General features: G+C 55.9%; 1 protein-coding gene across 1 annotated transcript in view; it reads right to left on the bottom strand.

The window, feature by feature from the left end:
• TOGARAM2 (TOG array regulator of axonemal microtubules 2) overlaps positions 1-24432 on the bottom strand; it is a gene marked incomplete at its 5' end in the record, with an annotated part of 35660 nt that extends 11228 nt beyond the window's left edge. The window contains 15 exons of the mRNA XM_081156643.1: positions 552-646; positions 1035-1152; positions 3621-3779; positions 5643-5878; positions 6631-6736; positions 7412-7565; positions 9683-9847; positions 10075-10228; positions 12795-12952; positions 15252-15298; positions 18817-19007; positions 19808-20019; positions 20130-20411; positions 22363-22476; positions 24405-24432. Of these exons, the coding sequence (XP_081012769.1) occupies positions 552-646; positions 1035-1152; positions 3621-3779; positions 5643-5878; positions 6631-6736; positions 7412-7565; positions 9683-9847; positions 10075-10228; positions 12795-12952; positions 15252-15298; positions 18817-19007; positions 19808-20019; positions 20130-20411; positions 22363-22476; positions 24405-24432 (2219 nt within the window). The remainder of the gene's footprint in view (positions 1-551; positions 647-1034; positions 1153-3620; positions 3780-5642; positions 5879-6630; positions 6737-7411; positions 7566-9682; positions 9848-10074; positions 10229-12794; positions 12953-15251; positions 15299-18816; positions 19008-19807; positions 20020-20129; positions 20412-22362; positions 22477-24404) is intronic.
• Between the last annotated feature and the right edge of the window lie 768 nt (positions 24433-25200).

The following is a 25200-nucleotide window of genomic DNA, read 5'->3' as shown; positions in this document are numbered from 1 at the left end:
ACAAGTGGAAGGGAGAGCGGGATGTTACTCTTGGGGAGGTGGACAGGGCTTCCCTGAGGTCCCTGCTAAAGGTTTCAGGTGTGTCCTCCCAGGAGTTTAGGTTTTAGGCACAGGAGTGACCTTTGGATTCCTGCTTGGTTTCTAACTCCCCCTAGCAGCCACCCTGTATCACCCCAGCCCATTCCTTCTCATCTGTCTTTGTCCCAGCTCTGCCTCTAAACTAATCCCAAGCCGGCCACTCTGATAAGTGAATGGAGAAACGCTGAGTTCACACGGGTAGCCTGTCGGACAACACATCCCACCTACACTCGTGGAATCGCATCCCCTCGGCCAAGCGTGCAGGAACCCACTTCCACTGGCAGGGGCTCCTGGGCCCAGGACTTGGTCTCCCCGAGATTTGGGTGGGGAACACATCCTATAAATTCTTCCCCTGGTGCTGCGGGCCCAGCCAGGTCTCAGCTGTCCCAGGTCCACACTCTCTCCCAGAGACACCCCGGCCACCTCCACAAATAGTCTTGGAAGTGGAGCCCCAGAGAGAAGGGTGGCCATACCCGTCCTCACTGGGCAGCCCATTCTCACACACCGCCAGACTCCTCGACACCTTGTGGCCTTTGGCAGATGGCAGTTCATCACTGTCTTCTAGTCCCTTGAAAAATACAGAACTTGAACCGAAAGGAGTAGCCTCTGGGGAAGTACCAGACAATCCAGCCTAGACCATCACCTCTCCACCTGGGAGGGCCTCCCGGGGTGCAGCTGAGCCTTCCAGAGTGCTGGGAGTCAGGGCCAAGTAATGGGGGCCAAGATCCCCATTTCACAGATGGAGACGTGGAGACCCAGGGAGGCTCAAGGGACACAGGCAGTGAGGGGCAGAACCAGGCTGAGCAAAGGGCAAGGAATCACATTGACCTCGCCTGGCAAGAGTCATGGGTGAAATAAAAGCCTCTGGGGTGCAGTCCGCTCCCCCTGACCAGCAGGAGGGCTGCCAGGCTCAGCTCTGGTCTCGCACCCATGACCCATCATACCCACCAACTGACCCGCTGTTTAATGGCTGCCATGACCTTCCGCAGGTCGTGGGATGGGAGGGACTGCGTCAGAAAATCGTCAAACTTTGTGTTCGACATCAAGATATGCACCATCTTCCGGCCATAAAACCTGCCATAGGAAGAAGAGGAACAGCCACAGGAATGCATCAGAAACTGGCTTTACAACTTCACACGGTTTTCTATTTCTAGTAAGAGAGTTTTGAATACCTTTTCTAGTTATGACAACCCCTACCCAGTTAAAAACTAGATTCATAAAAAAATAAACACCATTCACACTCCCATTACAGAGAAAAACCACTATTATATTTTACAGGTTTTCTTATAGTCTTTTCCCCACGTAGATACATTTAGTTGATATATACAACTTGTATCTAGGTTTTTCCACTTTACCATTAATCATCTTCCCATGTCACTCTTTTTAATGGCTACATAATATTCCGTGGGATGGCTATACCAAAATGTGTGTAATTTTTTCCTAGTATGGGTTATTTAGAAGTCTGAGGAAGGGTGCAGTGGGGTGGTATAAGAGGGAGTGGTCAACTCTTATCTGGTGAATAGTGGTGGGTGGGGAAGGGAATCAGGGAGGGCTTCATAGAAGAGGTGGCCCTGGGTTGGGAACCTAAAGATGAATAGGAGTTCACAAGTAGGGCAGAATTGAGGAGTAAATGGGAGGAGGGGGACCATTCTAGGATCCATAAGGCAGCCTGACACATCAGCATGTGTGTACCTGGAGAAAGGCAGGCAGGGACTGGACTCAGGAACAGAATAGGCTGGAGAAGAGGAAAGGACCAGTTTACAGAACTGGGAAGGAGTTGGGCTTTAACATGCAGGCAATGGGAAGCTGAGGAAGGATCTGATTCACACTTTGATAAAATGTCTCTGGCACCAGCGTGGGGGATGTATCTTTGGGGATAAGGCCAGGGCCAGGAGACCTATTGGGAGCCACTATGATAGTCCAGACAAGAGGTGATAAAGGCCTGAAGTAAGGTGGGGGGGGGGGGGGGGTTGGAAGGGGTGATCAGATCCAAGAGCTGCTAAGGACATTGAAAATGCAGCACTTGGTAGCTGATTGGAGGCAGAGCATGAAACATTGAAAATGGTCATATTTTGCTCAACCGAAGACTTTATTGATTATAAAATGCACCATTAATTTATTTTCCACTAAGGAAAAATAGAAAAAGAAAATACTAGCAATGTTTGCTACCTTCAATGACACTGCCTCATATAACCACCCTTTCACATGCGACCCCAGAAACAGAAGGTAACATTATTTGTGAGGAGTGTCCCTCCTTAGGTCAGAAGGTTGCTTTGCAAGAAAATGCGGAATTTTGGTCATTTCTTCAATGATGAATGTTTGCATTAATATCTAGTTTATATCCCATCACTCTATTTCCATGCCTTCTCTCATATGCAATAACTTTTCATTTCAATGCCAAGTAACAGTGTAATATTTCTAAGACATTTAAACAGCAATCAAACTCAACAATTCCCCACAGAGCATCCACAGTGACTTCTTAAAATAAATACAAAAGGCTAACAAGCAAAGAAAGGCTCATAGTATAGTTCCTATGGTGCAAATTTTAATTCATAGGTTTATACCACAAGCAACAATGACCAAGTTTGCAAATGTGCAGATAATAAAGACTAAGTCATAATCGCTCCCTGGTCAATAACTGAGATGCCTGATTGTAAGATATTAAAACGTGGGGAGGAAATGTGTGCCTTTGAATCAATGAAGTATGAAATTCCCCATTCTGCATCTTAGATGGCTCAGTAAATAATAGTGACTTTTAACAATAGAGGGAAGAAGCAGACTTAGGGAGAAGGCAATGGGTTCACTTTGCGGTGAAGATGACAGTTGGACATCCTGGGGATGGGTCCCTAAGGAGGCATCAGGGATATGGGACTGAGGGTGAGGGCTGGAGCCAGAGGTTGGGAAGCATCAGATTTTACTGTAACCGGAGCCACCAGAAGTGATGGCACCACTCAGGAAAAGTCTCAATAGGGCCACAAGGACTAAAGCCACTCCTGGGGCCACCTACATACAGAGGGCAGGTCGGGTGAGGAAATAGCCACAGACAGGGAATCCAGTGCCACGGACACCGAGAAGCACAAGGTTCCGGGAAGGACAGTGAGGAGCTGTCAACGCGACCTGTGTATTTGTTCACTGCACGTCTGCCCCCCTAGAAGGTAAACGCCAAGACAGCAGAGGCCTAATTTTTCGTATTCACTGTCACACCCGTAACAATGAAAAGAGGGCTCATCAAATCTCTCTCGAAAAAAATGAGTCAATAGGCTTTACAGAGAACAGAGCTGGGGTGGGAGGGGAGCAAGGGGGGGACTGCAGTGGCTGGCAGAAAAGGGGGGGGGGCAGAGGGAGTGCCGATACTCCCCGAGAGGGCCTGGCTATGACCACAGGAGATGGGGCAGTTGTCAGGAAAGGACACAGTTCTGTCCATCCCACTGTCCCTCCACATGATCCTGGGGAAGCCCAGCTGTGTGGGCCACGGCTGGCTGGTGGCTCATCTGCCCTGGACTGGCCAGGTCAGCAGTCCCCAGGCCCTGGCCCCGCATCACCTGGTGTCCTGGTTGGAGTCCTGGGCCAGCCGCACCAGGTTGTGCACCAGCGTGTCCGTGCTGTCCCTGGGGCCCGAGAGGAGCTTCTCGGCACCTATCTGTTCCAGGACGGCCGAGAGGTGCTCGGCAGTGCATCTCCGGACTAGGGGGTTTCTGTGGCTGAAAGAAAACACAGTGATAGTCAAGGGCTCGGTCAAGAAATGGGATGTGGGGGTCCCCAGACTGGCACACAGGGACCTACAATTGTACATCCATGCTTCATGCTCCGATGGGCCCCAAATTCTGTCCCGTGTGGGCTAAGGGGAATCTCTAAGGAAAGAGCAGACCCTTCCTGACCATGGCACTAAGGATGACAACAGCAACAGTGGGACAGGGAAGAACAATGAAGCCACTGGTGTTCTTCAGAGACACCTGTGCCCACCAGTCTCTGCGCCTTCCTGAGATCAGTCTGCCTGTGTCTAAATGCTCATTCCCATCTTTCTCCACCTAGAAAGATCCCACCCAGTCACCATCTCCTCTGCCTTCCCTACCCTCCCAGGTAAGCCTGGATGCTCCCCAGGGGGAGCACTGTCCCTGTCCCCTGGGAAGCACAGCCGCAGCCCTGTGGCCCCGCAGTCAGGCCGGAGCTCCCAGGCAGTGGGCAACTAGTCTCCTTCTCAGTTGAATCCCCAGTGCCCGCTAGTGCCTGGCATATGCCAACACTTAATGGGAGCTTACTGCACACCTGCTGAGCTGAGCTTAGACAGGAGGGAGGGACGGTGGGGGGTGATGGGGGATTCGGTCGTCCCAACAGAGGGAGCCTGAGATCTTACAAGAGAAGCCCATCAGGATGCCAGCTCTTTCTTTTTCACCTTTTCAAGCTGGGTCTATGTGCCCACAGGCCATTAGGCAGCACGAGCCCCCCCCTCCCTTCCTCCTCCCCTCCCAGGTCCTGCCCTGGGAGGAGGAATAGGAAGGAAAACCTCTGGGCTCTCCCTAGTCCATGTGGTCAGGGCATCAGCACCATTAGCATCTGAATCAGAATCTACATTGTAGCAGGATCCCCAGGAATTCAAGGCTCCCCAAGGACACCTGACCTGGTTCCCCGGCAGTAACAATCAGTTATCTCAGATTTAGTGAGGGTACCCCTGTGCCAGGCAGACTCCTGAGCACCTTCAGACCATTATCTCCTCAACTCCATAAGTACTATCACCACCATCTTGCAGGTGAGGAAGCTGAGGCAAAGGGGGGGGATCCAGGAAACAGTGCGGCTACTTTCTCCCAAGTTAATAGCAGCCACAGTGAGCGCTTGACAAATGTCAGGTGGAGGCAGGCCCCGTTCTAAGTGCTCTTTCATGAATCCATTCATTTACTCCTCACAACAACTTTATTATTATCCTCATTTTACAGATGAGGAAACGGAGGCACAGGGCAGTTAAATAACCTGGATGCGAACCCAGGCAACACGGCTCGGAGCCCCTCACCCTTTGTGCAGGGCCGCTGGCTGCCCACCACACCCAGGTCTGTCTGAAAGGCCTCCCTGCAGAATGCCTCGGCTGGCTTTTGGTTGAAAGCGGTTTTGCCCTCGGGAGAAAGGACTTGAGAAATGCTTTCGGTTTTGCTTTTGGTTTTGGTTTTTACATAAGGCCCCTTTCTTCTCCCCCGGAGAAGGCCAAGCGGTGCCAGCTAAAGAATGAGATGTGTGCCTTGCTCTCCTGACAGCCCGGATTTCATCAGAAATGTCCATGCCCTGGCACAGGCTGAGGGCTGCCCCACAGGCCGTCTCTGGGATATTAGCACCGCCAATACTAGCCCCCCAGTTTTGAACAGAACAAAGCATCTCTCCCCTTCCAGCCAGGGCGCAGGGCTGCCCTGAGCTCATCTCATCACCTGGCTCAGGAAAGGTGGGACAGAAGCCCACCAGGAGCTCCCCCAGCAGCTCACGTAAAGCACGTGCTCCGTCTCCCTCCTCTCCCATCCCAGGGCCACTCCCCCCCCCTTCCTGGACCACCCCCACCCTGCAGCCAGTGGGCGGCCACATACTAGATGCCCGCTGAGGTGAGGGCCACCAGGGATCGGGCAGGGGTCACGTGCTCCACCATGGCCCGCAAGGACCGGTTGGCCGCCCTCTGGATGAACTCGCTGGTGTTGCCCATCTTCTGCAGCAGGCAGCGGGCGATCTCCGCAGCCTCCTGGTCCATATTCCTCTTCAAGGCCCGGAAGAGGTCTCCCAGGGTGCTGATGGCCAGGCGGGACACCTTGGAGCGGAGGTTGGTGACCTTGGGAAGGCATGGGAGAAGGACCATACTGCTGGACTCTGTCAAGGGTTCCAGAACATACCAAGAATGGGGCACTGCACCCCCCACCCACTGCCTCCACCCTCGCCCCAGGCCTAGGCCTCCTCTGGCTGGAAACAAAAGCCCTGCAGTAGCTCTGGGCAAAATAGTCTTGTTTTTAAAAATAGTATTACTGTTGTTATCATCATAATTACTAATTCCATCATTATCATTTGATATTTGTACAACAGTCTTCCAAGTACTTTTACAAATAATATTCAGTTTATCTTCACAAGGACCCCACTGGAACCATCTATTCCCAGGGGACTGGGGGGGGGGGGGCACATGGCCTCCATCTGTGACGAGATGCATCTTATTGCCCATCTGGGCCAGTCAAGCCCAGCCCCAGCCCATGGGACAAAGGGCTTGGGAAATGCTACAACTGCCCTGAAGTTGGAGACCTGGCCCAGGCCACCCCATCCCTCCTCTGGCATTTTGAGTAGAGAGGACAATGCAGGGCTGTGACATAGAAATAAGGAAACCCTGGGCCTCAGTTTTCTAATCCGAGAAATGGGTGGCTACCTCACCCCTCAGCGGCTGAGGGCTGAGAAACAAGTGGGATATGCCCCTGTTCCAAGGACCCACAGCTCCTCTGTGGCTGTTATGTGACCCACTTTGAAGAGCAGCCCCAGGGGAGGGGGACTAGCTGGGGGTGGGCAGAGTGCACAGTACGCAGGTCGTCTGGGAGGCCTCACCTCCCCAGTCACAGCCAAGGACACGTCGTGCACCCTCCCAGCGAGGACCTCGGAGTGACAGGCTGCCAGGCGCCGGACGCTCACCAGGCCCTTCTCCTTCATGTTCCTGAGAAGCAAGTCCAGCCCTGTCACAGGCAGGGAGGGAGGAGCCTGCTCCCTCTGCAGACCACCACCCTCTTCTCACCACACAGGGCGGATTCTACGGCTCCGAAGGCAGGCTTCCTGCCGGGACATCCAGCCTGAAGTCTTAGCAGTCCAGTAAAAGCCATTTTATGGGGACCCTGGCTCAGCCTCATGCAAGGGAAGCCCACCCCCAGGACCTGGGACCACACCTGACATAAGAGAAGGTACTTGAACATGAGGACTGCAGACAGGAGGGTTTCCCGGAAATGTTCTGCACCCCAAGTCATGGCGCTGCTCACTGCTAAGATCGTGTGTCCACCAGCACAGTGGTAGGAACATGGGAGCAGGTTGAACTTGATTTAGAGAAAGGAAGGGCTGTGACCTTTCTAAGGCCCCCTGAAAAAGTGTTTTGGAGCCACGTTTACACCTGCCATGCCTGGCTCTGGTGCGCTATAGAGCAATATGCTGGACTGTTGGAGGTCACAGGGCAGACACAGGAGTCTGGACTCACTCACACACACACACACGCACACACACACACACACCCCTCCTTCCACAGGACTAGGTCCTAGCAGTGGGAGAGGAGGGCAACCAGGAGGCAGGAGCTATTCTGCAGCCCTCCCCTGGCCCACACACGAAGGGGAAGGTGTCGCCTCACCAGTCACTGCTGTCGAGGCACCGGAGGGCATCCATCAACCCCAGCTCCGGGTTTGAGAAAGGCCTCAATTCCTTAAAGGCTTGAAGATCCATCTCCTCCTCCTCCTCTTCCCACTCAGGGGACCCCAAAGTTAGCACCGCAGGTAATGAGTTAGCTGCACTCACAGGAAGGAAAAGGAACATGGGAGTTTTCACCAGGAGAACCGGAGGCTTGGCCGGCAGCACTGAGCCACCTTCTGGGGGCATCAGGGAGAAGGGACTAGAGAGGGCCAAGAGGCCAGTGCTGGGCTCCGCCACCTGGGGAGCCCCGCAGGCTTCCAAACTCTACCTTTTGTTGACTTTTTCCATTCCTGCCTTTGCCAACTTGATTGTTATGAACAAACTGGCCTGTGATGTGCTGCTTGAGGCCATGTGATTAAACCCACCCCACCCGTGATGCACCCCAATTCAGCCCTATCTGTGGCTGGGGTGGGGCCAGTAAGTCTGTCAAGGAATGAACGAGTCCTCTACTCGCTGTGGCGCTCTAACCTGTACCCACCCGGGCACCTGTGTTATCAGCCTCTCCACTGCCCGCCTGCCCTTCTCCATCCTTCTGTGAAGCTGCCCAAGGGCAGGGACGTGATCTGAGGCAGGCGGCCAGAGGAAGCAGGGACACTGAAAGCAGCCGGGCACCTGCGTGGTCGAGATGTGGCCACGCATGCAGGGACTGACAATAAGCAGGATGTTGTTTGAAACTCAGATCATGTTTTCTAGGCTCTCCTTCTTTAGGGACAGACGCTAGAATCATAAAACCCTACAACAGGAAGGCAGTCTAGAGGCCGTATCTCATCAATGTGCGGATCACATAGTTGAGGCATCAGAGCCCCGAGAAGCTAGCTCCCCCCAATGCTCCCAGCCACCCCCTTTCCCACCAACAGTCCCTCAGCTTCTGTACCAGCAGAGCCAGGACGGGAAGGTCCCGGGACCCAGAGCTCTCACTGCCACGCCTCACTGCATCGCCTCTGTTGTGCTTTTCACCCTGGCGTCCCCAGGAGGTCCTGGGCAATCTGAGCTGGGGGGCAGTCCTTCACCTAAAGCCAAGCCCAGAGACCTCATTCCTCGTCTCAGCTCTGCATTGGCCGAAAGTCATTAGCCAAAGTCTTAGTCCCTATGGGCCATCATCACCTTGGTTACCTTGGGTGACCTTGAGTCTTTGAGTCTTGGTTCTGCTGTATAAAATGAGTAGGGTGGGTTAACTAGATCAATGTTGCTCAATTATCAACTATTCAGTTACCACTTTCATGGGATTTTTTTGGCCATATCTCTTAATTACCTGTACTTTTATTTACATGGTATTTTTCTTCAAATTAAACCATTTTCCAAATCCTACATGTTTATTTTAAAGGAAAATTTATGTCACTACCATAATTGGTAAACCAATGTTATTTGTCATAAAATATGGTAATATTCACAGTAAAACTAAGAGAACTTTATAAACTCTAGCTGTAAGATTGCAGCCAGCTTCCGATGCCTCAAGCCCGAAGGATGTCTCTGTTTAAAAAGGATATTTGCAGGTCTTAAAGACACGCTAAAGACTAGAGCCAGATGAAGACTTTCTACTTGGCGGATCAAATGGATAGAAAGAGAGTGGAAAAGAAAGTGAGTCAATCTGATCTCCGGCACAGAAACGATGCTCTGCTCCCCCGTCAGTGTCCCACCACATCCCACAATTACAGAAACTCTGAACCAGGTTGGTGGTTTGCAAATGTTCCTTAGTAGCAAAATCTTTTTAAGTGAAATCTCATGTGAACACCCAGTGTACAAAACGGTGAGGCAGAGCCTCCCTTGGCCCTTGGCCCTTCCTGAACATCCCATAGAACCTTTGAGCCCCCAGACCCATCTGCACCCAGCACTGTCCAGCCCTGGCATCTCATGAGGCAACATGCAGGAACCCAAGGCCTTCCCAGAACCCTCTCTTCTTCTTCCCAGTGTTTCCAGCTACTTCCATGGATGCTGTTTCCCAGCATCTGTGGTCTAGGCTATGTCACGCAGGTAGGGCACACTTGTGCAGCCATCACAATCCCAGGGGTGATACCCTGGGTCCCCAGACTGGCCCATAGATGCATTTGACTCCCAGACTCTGTTCCTCTCTCTGGTGAGGGAACCAGTCCCTATTCCAACATGGGCAGAGCAGAGTAGCCAAATTCCCCTTTGCCACGCCCACAGCATCCAGAGGCAGCCCAGGGAGAGGGACATGTGCCCCTCCTCCCTGGCCAGCCGCTCTGGGGCCCACCTGAAGCGTGGCGCGCAAAGCTGGGCTCCTGCTTGCTCACGGGGAGGCTGGGCAGGGAGGCCCGGTTGGCTCGCTTCCTCAGGATGATACCGACATTGCTTCTGCGTGGGCTGCTTGTCCCCATGGGCACAGACAGGGCCCCCCTGCCCCGGAGGGGAAGGAGACCTGTGGAGGCAGACAAAGTCCTAGGATGGAGCTGGTTCTGCCTGTCCCCTGGCCCCAGTGTTCTCCTTTGGAAATGGGCCCAAGAGAGGGCTGAGAAAGAGCAGGTGTGGCTCCCTGCCCAGTCTCAGGAGGAGGAGAGTGGGGAGCCCTGGCAGCCTCTCTTTTGGCCAAGGTGTTGGCCAAGAAGTCTCCCAGCCTGAGGGAATCGTGTCTTGAGTACCCAGTACCTTCCTTCATCAGGGTTCTCCGGGTGCCCAGGCTCTGGGACATGAGCTCCCTCTCCCTCTCCTGCTCCGGCTCCTTTGGCCCCTGGAACGACTCCATCTCCTTATGCCTCAGCCGCATCTTCTCCTGGGCGGACTTGGAGATGGTGACCTGGATCTGGCACAAGGTCAAGGCAAACTCCATGACCCTTGGGGACCCAGCTGTGCTTTCTATACCTACATTCATTCAATCATGCGTCAGTCACTGTTCTGGGAATACACAAAATGACAAAGTCCTTGCTCCCAGTAAGCTGCCATGGAGTGGGGAGCCCAGGGGACAAAGAACAGACAGACCGGTCTCTAACATCAGGCCATGCATGCCAGCAGGAAAACAAGGGACAGGGGTGACGGGGCTTCCATCTTAGGTAGGAGGGCCAGGGTGACTAACTGAGGGGTGAAGTGTAGGCAGAGGCGTAAATGAACTGAGGGAGCAGGCCGTGCAAAATTCAAGAAGTATCCTAAGCAGAGGGAACAGGGAATGCGGAGGCCCTGAGGCTGGAGTGTGCTGGGCATGCTGGGAGCAGTGAGGAGGACACTGGCTGGAGCACCCACGTCAGAGAGTGATGGGGTAGGGGCTGGATGTGGCGGGTGGGCAGGAGCGAGGATGTGGCCCTGGGGTCCATGGCGAGGTCGTAGGCTTTTCCTCTGCAGGACACAGAGAGCCACTGGAGGTCTGAGCAGAGGATGATATGATCTGACTTCCACTGGGGGAGGAGGGTCTAAGTGTCCTTTTTATATAACATATTTTGAAATAACTTAAGACTCACAAGAAGTTGTAAAGATAGAATCAAGAGTTCCCATGTGATGGGGCGACAGGTTTGCATGAGGGTGGCAGGAATGGGGATGGCAGACTGGCCAGTTCTGGGTGGTTTCAAAGCAGAGCCCCCTGCTCTTGCTGATGTGTGAGGTGCGTGATGAGAGAGAGAGAGGGGGGAGGATGGGCCCAGGATTTTTGGCCCGAGCAGCTGGATGGCTGGAGTTGCCTTTCACTGCCACCCACTGAGAGGGGACACTGGGAAAGAGAGGTTTTGGAGGGAAAGGTTTCAACAGTTGAGTTTTGGGCAAGGTAAGTTTGAAACATAATTAGATACCTAAACAGGGATGGTGAGTATCTATATCTATATCTATATCTATATCTATATCTATATCTATATCTATATCTATATCTATATCTATATCTATGATTAGGGTTATATCTAATATATAACTTATATATATAGAACCATATGTAATAATTTAGGGTTATATATAATTTCACTGTTACTTGATGTCAGGGGAAGGTTTAGGCTGGAAGGGACATTTGGAAGTCCTTGGCCTACAGATGGTGCTTAATGCCACAGATCGGGTCAGGTTTCAGGGGTCAGTATAGATGGATAAAAGGCCAGAGGTCTGAGCTCTGGGGCCTCTAGCACGCAGAGGTCAGGGTTGTAAAGAGGGACCAGCAAAGATGGACTAGGAAGGAGCGGCCTTTGATGTAGGCAGAGAACCAGGGCAGGAGCCATCCCCTCGCCTCCATCCCTCAGTGGGGAATTCGAGTGGGATGAGCTACAAAAGCTGCCAATGGGTCGTTAAAAGAGGGCTGTGCTGTGCCCCACGTGGGAAGGTGGTGGTCATCAGTGGCCTCAATGTGGGCAGTTTCGGTGAGGCGGTAGGGACTCAAGTCTGGCTCCCGTGGACTCGGGAGAGAACGGTTCTGACTTTGTTTTGTTTTGTTAAGATGAAAGAAATAACAGAGAGCTAAGATGCTGATAGGAATGATCCAGTTTCCAGGAGAAAACTGTTTATGCGAGAGAAGGAACAAAATGTGAGAGTTGGAATATTAGATGGATTGAGCTAGAACAACGGGCGATGGTGGAGAGCGAACGGGAGGCTTGACTTGAGGTGCCGGAGGGGGTGCAGTTATTTGCAGCGCCCAGGTCCAGGGGACGAGCATGGGAGGGAGTGGCCAAGGAGAGGTGGAGGATGGGACCTGTCCCAGCGCTGAGTCATTCTTCCTTTGTTCATGGTCCTTCGTCCTTGCCGGAGTGGGAGGACTGGGGGCCTGGACCTTACCATCGTCATCACTGGATCCCGGTCCTAACACAGTGCACGCACGTAGCAGGCCTTCTAGATAGTTTATGGCACTTTTATATCCGTTTCAAAGAAGGAGCACGCATCCCCATAACAGTGACTCTCCCGCCTCTACTAAACTCATTCAGACCAGGGAAGAGAATGGTCTGGGCCAAGGTCACCTGGGAAGGGCAAGCTATTTGTCAGCCTGTCAAGCACAGCTGTTGGCTGGCCTGCCTCAGTCAGCTGCCTCGGCTGCTGTCTTGGGCGTTGGCTCAAGTTACTGGGCTTGGTTCACCTAAGCCCCTCTGTGCTCTCCACCTCCTGCTTCCTTCTGAGCCCCGCGTTCCCTCCTGCCCTCCCTGCCTGCGGCTGCCCTCAGCTCCCCTCCTCCTCCTCCCTTCCCCTGGTCCCCCTCACCCCTTCTCCCCTTCTCTCTCGTTTCTCTCCTTTCCTTCAGCTTTCTCCCCAGGCCGGCCGCAGGCTCTAGCCCTAAGTGCTAGGGCCGGCCACCTCGATGCTCTTTTTGGCCTTCTGCAAGCTGGACTCACTGGTATATTCAAAACCAAGCTTGCATTTGCTCAGCCAGGGGTCCGCTCTGACCTGGCTTCCTCCCCCTCTCGCTTTCCCCATACCTTGGTGCTGCTCTCCTGGTCTTTCGGCAAGGGGCGGGCTTCTCTGGCACGGCCGGAGGAGAGGGCTGCCAGGGCAGGGGCGGACTGAGAGGAAGGCAGAGCAGGCTTCTCGGGCACAGCAGGCCGGTGTTTGACGGGCAGGGCCGAAGGTTTTGGCTCTGAGGAGTCCAAACAAGGATGCAACTGAGGGCACCCCGCACCCTGGAGCAGCAGCCACCCCTGTGGGAAGCCCTGAGGCCCTGTGAGCCCGCAATTGCTGTGGCATCTCACTGCCTACGCCCTCCACCCTCAGTTCTTCTGCCCAGCACTTCCTGGATGCAGAAAAGACCCACGTTAAATTTATCCTATGGAGATGCACCAGCAGGCACAGCACAGGCTCTCCAGAGACCAACATTCTCCTTTCATTCGCTCATTTTCATTCAATAATCACTGCACACCTTCTTCTAATGCTGGAGGGGGGGTGGTGGGGGGGGCTGGGCAAGAAACAGGGTCACCAGATCTGCTATCTAAATGGCTTAAGATATTTCCTATGAATATAAATCCATCTTACCTGGGAGGTATGTACCTCAGGAAAAAATGGAATGAGCCCACTGCCCGTTTTATATCCCCATGCACCTGTCTGAGCCTCTGACACCCAGCCTGCCCTTGGGGCCCAGCATGAAGGGACCAGAGGACAACGCTAATCCAATCCTCTCATTTTATAGATGGGAAAGCTGAAACCGAGCCACCTTCAGATGCTCTTGTCATTGATAAAATACAAATTCATTTCCAAATGGCACCAGGTCCATATTTTTTCTTTGTCTTTCTGTATTTTCTCAGTCAAAATGATTTTAAAAGTACGTTTCTTATTAAGGAAGCAGGGTAGGGGTATGTTCATTAGCTTTCTTTTAATGAAAGAAATGTTAACCGGTTTCTCCTGCTCACAAAGTTTGGAGCTCACCTCCCTCGGGTGAACCTGCAAATCAGGGATTCGCTGGGATGGGGGCCCCCATCTGGGGCTGCCTGAGGCTGGAGAGGATGTCTGAGTTTGGGGTCCCGCAGGGCTCCCAGGCCACCCTGATTCTCTGCCGGGCCCCTGCCTCCTGTGAAGCTTCCCTCTGCTTGATGCCAGGAGCACCTAGGACCCTGGAGAGGGATCACTGACCGGGGGGAGGGGGAGGCTTCCATCTGCCCAGAAGGAAGAGGCAGGGCAGAGGGCACAGGTGTCCTGGTGCCAGCTGACCCGGGCAAGGACTGCAGGAATGCCTCAAGGTTAGGCGAAGCCCTCAGCTTCAGACCATTCCCCATGAGCCCCTTATACCAGGGCATTATATGTATTGGGTTATGTTACCCCCAGCTGACAGCTCAAGGATCAGGGAGTCCTTCAAGGACTTTGCTATTTGTATCCCCCTTCTCACCTACACCTCCAAGAGACACCGTAGAAAGCCTGTCCCAGCAGCCTGCCTGTGGGGACCTGGTCAGGCAGACAAGGGAGTGGTTACAGGCCAGGATCTCCTGCCCCAAACCCCACAAGGGTGCCAGTGTGCGTCGCACCGGACTGCCTGAGCTCACCCCGCCACAGCCCGGCCTGGGAAGGCGGGAGTCGCAGCCGCCACACAGGCTTCTGTGCCAGGCCTGCCTCTCGGGCCCAGCTGCCCATCCTGACCCTGGGGCCTCTTGGCCAAGAGCCGGCCCCTCGCCAACTGCCCACCTGCTGAGCTGCTTACGAGAAGCAGGGAAGCTGGCCTGGGTGTCCACCCTCCTGCTGGTCAGCACAGCAGCTGCCTCCAACCCCATGGCATGTGGCCGGGCTCAGGGTGCTCCGCCAAGGTCCCCTCAGCTAACCTGCCCAGGGCTCAGCTTCCGGTTAGAGCATCGGGTTGGAGAAGCCCCTCCCCGTCTAAAGCCTGTCTGCACCTCAGCCTCCCACCCTTGCCCCTGGTCTCCCTTCCAGCCTGTCCCCTCCTCCCCACCCTTCCTCCCTGACCCCCTTCCAGCCCAGTTGGCCCGATGGGGAATAACTGACACTGACACCTTCTGGATGACTTAGGGGTTTGTGGGACGTGGTTTAACTTCTCTCTCCGTCTGGCGGGGAGTACTCTCGACTTGCTTAAAACAGTTCCGGGGCAGCCACACAACGTGCCAGGAGCGCCGGCCTGGGAGCCACGCAGACCTGAGTGTGAGGTGACCGGCTGGCTGCCTTCCACACTCTGAGACCAAGAGAAGGTCTTGCCTCAACTATCCCTTCATCAAATGGGGACAACACCTCCTCTCAGCTGGGTTGTCATGAAGCTACACACACAGTGCCCATCAGCACACTGGCACAAGCCAGGGCCACCAGTGTAGCGTGACAGATGACATCAGCATCCCTGTCTGTGAAATGTGACAGCTCTCAGGTCTCCTCTAGCCTGATCCCATGGCCCAGCCCAGGAACCCAAGATTGAATGACAAGTGGGGGTGCACAGGGAGAGTACATACCCAGAGATTTAGGGGTCTTCTCCCGAGGCCCACTCTCCCGAGCCAATCTTGAAAGAATGGGGGAGAAAAAAGCACCATGAGCAATGGCAAGGGAGGGATGCCGCTTGAGGGGCCCTGGGGTAGGCAGCTTGAGAGATGGGGGACACTGTAGAGGGGGCGGGAGAGGGGCCCTGTAAAGAGACTCTTGGCCAGGGATTCAAAGCTGTGATAATGCAGCTCCTTCTGCAAACTCAAGGGCAGGCTGGGTACTCAGACCCAGCTCTGAGCCCCCTTTCCCGGCTGCACAGAACCTCCATCCCCCAGGACGCCAGTGTCTACGTGGAAACTGCTCAGCCTTGAAGGAAGCCATCCCCTGCTGTGATCTGCAGCATGTAAGGCTTCAAGCTCCTCCAAGCTCCAATTCCCCCTCCTCCTGTGAGTAATGCCCACTGCCCTGCACCCCGGGGTCTGGAGGGATTGACCCCCTTTCCTGCTGATGGGAAATCCCTGTTGTTTGTCCTAGAGCCTCAATCCCAAACCACCCACAGGAAGGCGAGAAGGGCATTCCTGCACTGGCTTTCATTATAATTTTTTAAATAGGCAGTACATTCACTCATTCAACAGATATTTGTTAGAGACCTACTATGTGCTGAGCACTGTTCTAGACCCTGGGATAGAGCATCAATAAATCAGAGGACAGTCCCTGCCCCACAGAGCTCACACTCCCACGAGGTCTAGTTATGCATAATCCAACGTGGCTTTTCTCTTCTCGTGGGGAACTGCATGGACACCGGGACCCCCTGGGGCTCGACAAGGTAGCAAGCCACCACAGAAGGACTGGGACACAGCATCCTGTGTGCTGGCCTCAGAGGATTCACTCAGCAGAATGCCCCAGGCCAGGGTAGCCAGAGGACAGGCAGGTGGAGAGCCCATTCCAGTGCCTGCCCGGCCCTAAGAGACCCCATCCCAGGAGACGATGGAGGCCAGGGGCCTCGCAGCTCCCTAAATGCCTCCGTCGCTCTTTCACATTCTTCCTCTTCTCCAGCTCGAAAACTCTCCCGCAGCCTTCAAACCTCAGCTCAGGCCTCCCCTCCTCCAAGAAGTCTTCCCAGCCTGACTGAAGTGGTTTCCGCTGGGCTCCCCAGAACACCGGGCAGCCTTCTACCGTAGCACTTAACTCACCGGACTTCGAGTCAATAGTTTACTGGGTCTGGTTTGACTTAGTTTCTGCAGCACCTAGCACAGTGCCTGGCACATAGTAGGTACGCAGTAGCTTTAAAGTGAGTAAATGGAAGGAAGGATGGATGGATGGACGGAAGGACGGATGGAGGAAGTGGTAACGATGGCTCCTCCCCACCCATTTGCTAGAGTCTCACAGAGCCAATGGAGGGAAACCTGTGTCACACCCAGACTGCAAAGGGGCAGATACTTAGGACGTGACTGTCCGTGCTGGGCACCAAGCTTGGCAGCACAGAAGCGACACAGGTTTCGAGATGTGGCCCCTGCCCTGCAGTGCTCCAGGTTAAAGAACAGAATGATGTTTAAATGAAAGCTGAGCAAATCAATGAAAGGTGTGGTCGGGCCATCGTGGGCCACATCCCGTGGGGACAGTGCAGAGAAGGCGCTTGCCTCCTTGTCACCCCTAGGAGGGCAGGGAAGACCTGGAGCGAGGGCAGAGGTGGGGCCCTAAAGAGCAGTAGGAACTGAGTGGGGGAGGGGCGGGGAAGGCTTCAGGGGTGGAGGCAGGAGGCCCCACTCAGGGCTCAGCTGGGGGGGGTGCTGGGAAGGTTCCCGCAGAGCAGCGTGGGAGAAAGTGTGGAGTGGTGGGCGGGGCACCCTGAAGGTCAGACCAAGGAGACTCCTCTTTAAGCTGCTGGCACCAGGAAGTGAATAAAGGTGACGTGTGTGGAAGAGGCATACGGGTGGGGGTGAGAAGAGAAGATTAGAAAGCAGGGCCACAGGGCTGCAAGACCACCGGTCAAGAGCTGGGGGGGGGGAATCAAGAGGGAACCAGCAAGCTCGAGCTGAGAGGAAAGGCGGGTCCAGGGAGGGTGGGAGCTTTTGTCTTTTTCTTGCAGTTTAGAAAGACCGGAGGGGAAGCGGCATCTGTGAGGAACGGGGGCCCGCGGGAGCCAGAGCCAGAGCTGGTGGAAATGGGAAGGGGAAGAAGGGCCACACCATGCCGGGAATCTGGAGGTGGGGCGGTGGGGGCGACACGAGGAGCTCCGTGGTGCTGCCCCGATGGTGGCAAATCCTCCCTCCCTCCTCTGCGGCTGGGTCTGCAGCAGCCTCGAGGACACTGGGGAGGCCCAGCAGGAGGGCGGACGCGAGGAGCTTGACCCTGGGGAGGCCTGGGGCCAAGCAGGGCAGGTGGAGGTCGCCCGTGCCACCCACCCAGATGAGACCCCAGAGAAAGACAAGGAGAAGGGAGACAGGGCCCTGGGACAAACCTGAGAAACGGCCACAGGTAAGGGGGGGGCGAAAGGGGGCACACAGGAGCGCCCGGAGGCGCAGAGGCAGGCACACAGAGAGGCAGGAGGGGCGGGGAAGGGCTTCAAAGCTCCAACGATGCACAGAAGGGACGTGATGGCAGGAAAGGCCACTGGCCCAGAGCCAGAGTCGTTCTGGTCGTTCTAGCCGCCAAGCGTGCCCCTCGGAGGGCAGGACGGGGCGGGTGTCTGAGCGGGGGAGGAGGGGAGTGTCCAGCGTGAGGAGATGGAGGCCGGGGAGCAGACCACCGACAGGGTCGCGCAGAAGCGCTCACCCAGGGCGGGTCACAGGCAGCTCCCACACTCCGGCAGGTTTGGGGAAGACGGACACGCGTCCAGAGGAAGGCAGCCTGGGGGACACAGAGGGAGGAGCTTGAGAGAAACAGGAGAATTCAGGATATCAGGCCCCAAGGAAATGGCAGAGAAGCCACAGCAGGAACTCGGTTGGGCCCTGCGCTGGGTGCCGGCTGTGAGCCGTTCTCTGTGTCTGTCTCTCTGTCTCTCTGTCTCTCTGTCTCTTTCATACACACATGCACACACGCTCCAAGATCAGTCTGGACTGACCGCAGGGATGTGCCTGGCCATCTGCCGAGCGCCGTCTGTCCTGCTTACACTCCATAAACCCAGGTTCATTACAACACAGGGACCCTCTACCCGACTGGCTCCCACTTTTTTTGGACATGAAGACCCTTCCAAAGTTTTGTGGATGCCCCCCTCCCCCCCCCCACTGCCTCAAACACAGGATAAGGCTTGTATTTTTAGTATCCATTTAAGAGAATACGTAATAACAAAGAGCTACCTTGACTTCAACAGACCTTTAAAACAATGTATTTCATTCACCACCGCAACTGCCACGCGCACCGGGAAACTGGAGGAGACAGAGGCTGAGGCACTGCGGGGAGTCAAGGGGCAGAGCGGGGTGACAACGCTGCACCTCCCCAGGTGTGTGGCTCACGGGTGGGGGATCCTGTCCGTCACATGCCCAGTCCCCAGAGCTCTGCCCTGGCATGCAGGCTCAGCCATGGGGACCCCAAGCAGATCTTGTGGGGACAGAAGGGGAGAGGACTGCCAGGCGGTTTTCACTTCGGGCTGCTTACCGTGTGTGGGGGGCACTGGGGCCCGTGAGGACGTCCTGGCCTGGAGGCAAGAGGCTGGGAAGGGAGGCAGGTGTGCAGGAGGAGGTCCCAGTGGGCACCCCCACCTTTGGGATGGGCGGGATCACAATGCCCCCCAGTGACTTGTACATCTCCTGGTCACTGCAGTGCAGGTATTGCCGGGAGATCTGCACCTAGGAGCAGAGGTGGGGACAGGTCCTGGTCCACAGAAACATGACCCCTGGACACTCACCTCCTGGCTCCTCACACAGGGTGGCCCCTTCAATCAGGAGCCACCTAGGTGGCCATACTGGGAAGTGTCCTCCGGTTTCTCTTCCCAGCCACACAGCCCTGGGACCCCAGGAAAGCTCATTGTTTCATCACCACTCCAAGCGACAAGACTGGTAAGGGGTCCCTTCATCCCTGCTCCAACCCCTTTTCCTGTTATTATTATTTGTTTTTCTCTTCTTCTCATTTTAGAAAAATCCTAGAACCCTGGAGCTGGAAGGGATCTTCTAAAGCATCTGGTCCAATCCCCTCTTTTTATAGATGCACAAACTGGGGCCCAGAAAGGGGAGTGACTTGGCCAAGGTCACACGCCAGCAAGGAGCAGAGAGAAACCAGAGTCCAGACTCCTGAGCCCTTGCCCAGCAGCCTTCCCCTCGACCACCCTCCCCTGCCTGAAATGGAAAGGGTCAGAAGCAGGAGGGACTCTGGGGCATTTAGACCAGAGGAGGCCTGGGGGCCACCAAGCAAAAGGCAGATGGTCACACAGCCCCTGCTCGAGTGGAGCCCAGGAACCCTGGAGCAGCCACCCGAGCTCCCAGGCCAGCTGTGATGGTGCTGGACGCCGGGGGGAGATGGGATGAGGGCCCCAAGCCCATCCCAGTGCTGTCCCCATCCCGAGGGCAGTGCCTGAGACTCCTGGAGAAGCTCAGGACGGAAGCAAAGACAGAAGGACAGAGAGGCAGGGCTCTAAGTCGAGTCTCCTTACCTCCTGGACACCGGCTCTCCCCTCCTGGGGCCCCTGACCGCTTCCAGGCTGGTCCACGCCCATCTCCTTGGTTCCGCTGGCCTCGGGGGTGGTGGGGATGCTCTGGATGGGAGGCATCGGCCTGGGCACCCTCAGCAGCCTCTGAGAGGTAGCCCGGGGGATGGCACTCCTCAGGGGAACTCCTTTGGGGCCTCCCCCAGCATCCAGAGAGGCTGTACGGGGTGGAGATGGGGGATAAGTGAGTCCCAGGAGCTCAGAGGCGGGGTAATTCACAGGCTGGCCCGGGTGGGTGGAAAGCGGGAGGGCAGGGCCCAAGGCTCACCTTGGGAAGATGCTGCCAAGCCCTCGGACAGCCTCCTTTTCTTGAGCTTGTCCTTAATCTGGGTGGTGTCCCGGGCCACACGGCTGGCCTCTGACTCCGGCGAGGGGAGGGGCCCCAGGGGGTGAGGCCCCTGAGACAGGGCCCCGAGGTTCCTGGGGCGGCCGTTCCTGGCCTGCCAGCCCTTCAGGGGAGCACCCAGCTTGAGGCTGCCGGGGTCCCCGTGTCCACTCAAGAGCTGCGACGGCTTCTCCAGCAGGACACTGGGCGCTGGCTGGAGGGAAGCTGAGGGAGACAGAGGCAAGAGTGGTTGGCACACAAAGCCCAGGGCGGCACAAGGCACCCGCACACTCTTTGGCGCCACCTCCTTGGGACAGTCAGCCAGCTGACCGGTGAATCCGGTCCTTCGATGCTGCAGCCAGTCCTTGCGTCGCGTCATTCGTCCATCAGCGTCTCGGGAGCACCGAACCCGAACACGACCTGTGTCGCGAGGTAACCCGAGGGTGGGAGGGGGCCGGCGTGCAGCCTTTCACAGCACAGACGAGAGGCCATAGTACTCAGGGGAGGCCTTCTGCCCAGGGACCACTGCCCCCAGCCTCCAGCATCCACCAATTCATTCAGTGTTACTGAGCACCCGACATGTTCCAAACACAGGTGGAAAAGAGACGTTCAGAAGAGTCAGCGCAGATCGTGCTCCAGCGCAGACACAGTTCACCCGTCACTCCTTCGACGACGCCCGCGAGCGTCTAGCACGCGCCAGGCACTGGCCAGGCGGTCGGAGACACACAGGCGTGGGAAGCACTCTTTTTTTTTTTTTTAATGGAGGTTCTTTTTTTGATATGTTATCTTAGAACAAATTATTTGAAAATAATGTATGCTAGTACCATGAGAACACACAGACAAGCTAGAGCAAAACCTTTGAGAGATTTTAAAGTCTTCTGAATCTTTTCCTTTCTTCGGTAGTAAAACATTTTAACAATATTGTTCCAAAACAAAATTGCTACCTACTAACTCTCCAGAGGTGTTTTCTTTCTCTTTAGGATCTTAGTGTGCAAATTAGCCCATTTTAAGATTCTACCCAACATACCCCTTTCAACAGTTTGTGTAGGAATAAAGCACAGTGGAGAACTGCATCGAATTTATATTCCACTTGCATGACCACGGTCTTTATCACTAAAGGGCTTTCAATCTACTGGAGAAATAAGATATGTTCCTAAGTGAGTTCATTACAGGGTAAGATGTGAGACGTGTTGTAGAGAGATAGCAATGGGATGCTTGGTGCAGCCCTGGCTGCTGTAGCTCAGTGGATAGAGCGTCCGCCGCACACCAAAGGGTCACGGGTTCGATTCCCTGTCAAGGGCATGAACCTGGGTTGTAGGTTTGAGCTCCAGCCCCAGTTGTTCCGTGTGCAGGAGGCAACCGATCTATGTGTCTCTCTCACATTGATGTTTCTCTCTCTCTCTCTCTCTCTCTTCCACTCTCTAAAAAACCAATGGTCAATGGCAAAAATATCCTACAGTGAGGATTAACCAAAAAAAAGACCCAAACAAACAAAAAGATGCTTGGTGCATGTGGAGGAAGATCTGGAAAACCTTCCTGACATGAAGTGTTTGGACTGGGCCTGAAGGAGCCCGGACCCTTGGAGGGGCCCACACAGACCAGCTTCCAGAGCCTGTCACACCCACGGCTACTCTTGGAGCACCGTGATGTGAGCCGTGGGACCCTGATGCCCAGGCCTCTGATCCTGGCCTGGTGCCTGCACCACACCCAAGAAAGCTGAACTCGGTGCCAGCGGCAGGCCCCTGAGGGGACCAGCCTGAAAGAGGACAAGTGGACAGATCAGAGCCTCCACCCGAAACACCAGAACTGGGGGCTCTGCAGAGAAATCGCCCGCAGCTGGCACTAAAGCAGGAAGTCTCAGAGCAGAGACACTGAGCAAGTCCTGAAAATTGCCACTCAGCAGCTATGGTGACATCAGGGCCCCTTCCCCACCCAGGACAGTGGACACTGGATACCAGCCCAGGCCCGAAGCGAGGGGCAGCAGACCCTGTCTGCCTGGGGCCTTCGGGGCTTCCCCTGGGTTTCTAGGAGAGCCCCACCCTGCTCTGTAGTCACCAGCCCTGACCTGACGGCTGCCAGGTGGAATCCCTCCGTCCAAAGGCCCCGAGAGGCCGCCCAGGGCACCTGAAAGCCATTTTGGGTGACTGAGACACCAGGCCAAGTCCCCCAAACTCACCTTCTCCATCAACCTGAGGGCTAGAGTTGTGGCCTCCACCTGGGAGTGCAGGCGGCCCAGAGCTGGTCCGAGGGACGCTCCCACAGTACACGGCCACCGGAGCCAGAACCTTGGCTGGGGACAGAACCGCAAGGAAAGTGGCCTCTTGTCCCCTGAGACCAGCACTCGGGAACAAACTGCCCCAGCACGCGTTCTCTCGGGGTCTCTGCAGCCCATCCCCCCAAACCAGAGCCTGGCCCTCAGGTGGGGACCTGCCACCCCAAGCCCAACCAGCCAGGGCACCGCGATCCCCCAAAGCCCATGACTCCGCTCCTCCCAGCCCCTCTCGCCGGCTGGCCCCTCTCCCCTCACTCTGTCACCTTCTCCCTCCCAGCTCTGCTCCAAACCCACCGCGGTCACCTTCTCCGCCTCCTATCTGGGCCCCCTTCCCTCACGATCTCCATCCACTGCACGTCCCACACCAGCTGCCCTCACTGGGCCCCCCCTTATTGTCACCCCTTCATTGCCTTTGTCACCCTCACACAGTAACGCCCTAACCTGTGTGTTTGGCTCTGACCCCTGACCCCCCAGGGGCAGAGCAGGGAGACCCATTACCTGCCCTGCTCCCCTCCCTCGGGAGGCCCGCTCCCCTCATCACCTCAGTGGGGTGCTAACTGGCCCTTCCTCTCCGAACCCCTCAGCATCTGGCACCATCAGGCCCCACCGCACGTGCTTATTAAGAGCTTCTCTGTGGGGACACTGGCCCCACAGTCCTTAGTGACACAGAGCGAGGCTGACTCCGCCCTCAACGGGACCTGAAGCCTGGTGGGGGGACAATGAATAACCAGCAGTAAGAGTGGGGGGGACAGGCAGGGCTCCCCGGGGAGGGACCCCAGAGCTGAGTCAGATAAACAGGAGGGGAGACTCGGCTGAGCACCCGCTCCTTTAAGAAGCCTGTGTCCCCGCTGTGCCCCGCGGAGCCCGGGCACACCTCCGTCTCCCTCCTTCCCCGTGGCCTCTCCCAGGCCGGCCGTGGCTCCCTTGCTGTCTCTGTAGCCCCTGAGCTCCTGGGCACTTGATGATCTGCACACTGAGCCAAGGGTCCTGCACCTTCGTGGCTCAGCCCCTCCCACACTCATCTCGGTGCCATGCGTGTGGCCCTAGCCTACGCGGTGGATAAGCCCCCAGGCAGGTGAAAACCCTGCACGCCACCCCCAAGGCGGAAGGCCCCCAAACCAGGAGTCAGGAGTCTGGGTTCCCATCTGTTCCTGTCCCTGTGCGACCTTGAGGAAATAAGTTCTGTGAGTTTTGGTTCCCAGATCAGCAAAACGAGAGCGTGGAACAGGACTGGGGTTCATACGATCTTTTCTAGGTTTCCCTTGACCTTCAGCACCTCCCTCTCCCCTACAACAAACGAGTGCCCGGGCAGGGCCCGATGGAGTACTGGTTACGCAGCTGTGTTCACACGGACGCACTGAAGCCCCAGGGGCTCTGCCCTGAGCACAGCGAGCTGTTCCCTGAACTGCTCTGGCCTCGGGGCTCCCTGCGTCCCTCCCAGTGGTCACCTGGCCCCCGTTCCAACCTCCCCAGGGAACAGTGGCTCACCGCCTCCCAAGTACCCATTCCATCGGGGCAGGACCCATCCACCCCCTCACTCTCCAGGGGAAACTGAGGCTCACACAGCCAGGCCCCCGAGGCAGTGCCAGGCCTGGACACTGAGCTGACCACACAGTTCCCACTCTCCTGCCTTGTCAGTGAGGAAACAGGAACACGCAGCCCCCCCCCGGCCCCAGCCCCACATCCTCACACTCCCACCACAGAATGGGGCAGCCCCTCAGCTCAGGGAGGAGGCCGAGCTCGGGTCAAGTCCCTAGGACATTCTGAGCTCCTCCCCAGGCCAGGGAGCCCCCAGATAGCAAGCTGCGCTGGAGGGCCAGTGCTGGCCCATGGGGACCTGGGCCGGGATGGAGGCCCAGTCTCCTGGCCACATCTCCCAGACAGAGCCCAGGACCCTGGACAGTGTGAGGAAGATCCTGACCCATGGGCTCCCTTGATGCCCTCACCTGGGGGGACAGCGTCCCGGTTGCCCATGCCTGGCGGAGAAGGTGCCTGCGAGGTCGTCCCAAGGCAGCAGCTGCCTTCTGGGCTGAGTACAGTCCTCAGGGGTCCAAGGGCCCCAACCTGTGAACATGCAGAACCTGTGGCAGGAGGGGCCGAGAGAAGTGAGTACACATGAATAATGAATGCTTCTAAACACTTCCCAGGAAGCCCATCAGGAGCTAAATGAGGCATTTTATAGTAAAATCTGCCACTGGGCTGAAGGACAGCTCGTTTCTGACATCTGGCCTCTCCGGACGCTTCAGAGTTTCCGAGTGCCAAGGACACGTGCCTGTGGGCAGGGTTCATTACGAAGGGTGTCGGGAGACCCACAGAGCTGGCTTCGCTTGTGGCTCTGATTGGATGCCTTAGGGTCTCAGGGACCGTGGGATTTATCCAGGGGAGGCTGCTACTGTTTCTCCATCGGCTTCGGTTTTCTTTAGAAACCCATTACTCTGCCGGGGGCCCTGAAGCTCAGGATGAAGGTCGGGCTGTGTGACCCCAACCATCACTCGGGTACCTGGTGGCATCTCCCAGGAACCAGCCCTGTCTTCTTGCAGGGTGTGCCCGTCTCTCTCTGCCCGAAGTTCTCGGCCCTCCTCACCACCTCACTGCCAAGCCAGGCCTCCGGCGCCCCAGCCATTTCATTGTGCTGTGCTGACCTCTCGACCACCCCAAGCCTCCTCCCAGCCTCCCCCCAGCCTCCCTTAAACCTCTGGGCTCAGTCTTCGACTCTTACCCTCAACCTAACCTCATTCTCTT

The sequence above is a fragment of the Miniopterus schreibersii genome (genome assembly GCF_964146895.1).
Source record: "Miniopterus schreibersii genome assembly, chromosome: 13".
Classification (NCBI taxonomy): domain Eukaryota; kingdom Metazoa; phylum Chordata; class Mammalia; order Chiroptera; family Miniopteridae; genus Miniopterus; species Miniopterus schreibersii.
Note: the sequence above shows the minus strand (reverse complement) of the source record. Positions and strands in the feature narration are given on the sequence as shown.